This window comes from Cicer arietinum, chromosome 4, assembly GCF_000331145.2.
Source record: "Cicer arietinum cultivar CDC Frontier isolate Library 1 chromosome 4, Cicar.CDCFrontier_v2.0, whole genome shotgun sequence".
In the NCBI taxonomy this organism is placed as follows: domain Eukaryota; kingdom Viridiplantae; phylum Streptophyta; class Magnoliopsida; order Fabales; family Fabaceae; genus Cicer; species Cicer arietinum.
In genome coordinates, this window is record NC_021163.2 from 56,355,177 (window position 1) to 56,356,981 (window position 1,805).

Below are 1,805 nucleotides of genomic sequence, written 5' to 3' on the forward strand. Positions count from 1 at the left end.
CCTGCTGAAAGATTGACTCTAGGTAGAGAAGTGGGAGGATTATTATTATTATCTGTCCGATGCCAAGTTCGAGATTTTGAAACATGGACTGAAGAGGCAAGTGGCTTTGTCTTTGACTTTGGAAAGGTAAAAGAATGACCCTGGGAAGGTTTAAGGATGACACTACCTGACTGATTTTTGCTTCCATTTGAATTTAAACCCTGAGGTGTAACCTTGGAATAAATTTGGGTTGGTGCTGACATTATATTCCTTGTTATTGGGTCATTACACCCAATTGCATGATCTGCAATAGTTTTTTCAGTATGCTGTATTGATGAAGTATTCGAGTCAGAACCATGTTTGACCATAGATACACTACTCAGATTTTCTTCATCCCCACAAATGTTTTCATCATAAATTGATGTAAATTCTGTAATCATTTTATCCGGTAAATCAGATGCCATCTCTTGAGAAAACATATCTGATACAGCATCAGGCAAATCCTCAATCAATTCATTATTTGAATTACTGATAGTGACTCCATCACCATCAGCAGGACAGAACAAAAGGTTCTCCTGAGCAAGTGAATTGTCCTTCATATTGAGATCATTTGATAGCATATCATCCCTTGGAGACCTTTGCACATCGTCTTCATCTCTATGATGGGAATTGTTTTCAGCAGCCGGTGTATCTGTCTTCTCTCCCTTGATATTTCCAATAACCAAAATGTCAGTTTGACTATTACTTATAGACACAACTGGAGTAACATTATCACTCCGCTCATATCCCAACTCTGAAAACTGAACATTTGGAATGGCTAAGTCCTCGCAGTGTGTAGAGACTGTATCTGAGTGCTGCAATTCCAAATGTTCAGAACTCTTAGTTTCCTTATTTGCATCCATAGACTCGAATGATCCTTTCTTGAAAATACAATCAGATAACTTATCAATATCACCTGAATGAGGCATCGACTGAGCATTAGACTGAATACCCATACCTATGCTTAACAATGCAATGTCGTCTTTCTTATGTTCTTGGTTATCACTGAAACTGATAGGAACTTCTGCATTAGATGTGATAGCCACAATTGAATCACTACATTCAGATTGAAATTGAGATAAATTTGGGTGACTAGCATTGACTTTTTTCCTCTTAGAAACTGGTGAAACCTTATTTGCATCATCCCTGTCATCATTTGCAACACAAAATTCAACCTCTGAAAAGGCCCTTTTTCCATGTAATGCGATGTCCCCAACCTGGCTAGATTGTGAGTCAAAATCTAAGCTTTGAATAGAGTGATAAAAGACTTCTGAAGGATATGGATCCTTCAATACAATACTTGAGCCTCTATCAGCATCATTTGAATGGCTAACTGAATTAAGAGATATATCATCCAAATTCAAACTCAAAAATTCTAAACGGGTCCTAACATCTCTCTTTTCTATCCTATTTGTAACCCTAATATCAAATCCAAGTGAAATATTAGAATTTGGAAATGTTTTATCTATGTCACAATTCTCAGTGGATATGGGGACTTCACCAGGGGACACCAGTTTTTCAGCATCTTTCAAGATACCGAAATGGTGAACAATGATACTATCTTCCAAACAAGATGATCCATCATCAGAACCCTGCTTCAGTCCACTGGTATGTTGTAGGCAATCTTGACCATCCTGAATCCTAGTATCTTCTAAACTTGAAAAGGCAACCATTCCACTGCTTGGCAGAGGAATGGCTGTATCTGAATTTTCCTCTGAACTAGAAAACCGAGTAATTGCAGGAGCCATCTTTTTACAATATGCCTTTCCATCAATGTCACTATTCCT

General features: G+C 37.7%; 1 protein-coding gene across 1 annotated transcript in view; it reads right to left on the reverse strand.

Moving 5' to 3' along the window:
* Positions 1–1,805, reverse strand: part of LOC101488312 (uncharacterized) — a 9,462-nt gene that overhangs the window by 5,369 nt on the left and 2,288 nt on the right. The window contains exon 2 of the mRNA XM_073367447.1: positions 167–1,732. Within this exon, the coding sequence (XP_073223548.1) occupies positions 167–1,732 (1,566 nt within the window). The remainder of the gene's footprint in view (positions 1–166; positions 1,733–1,805) is intronic.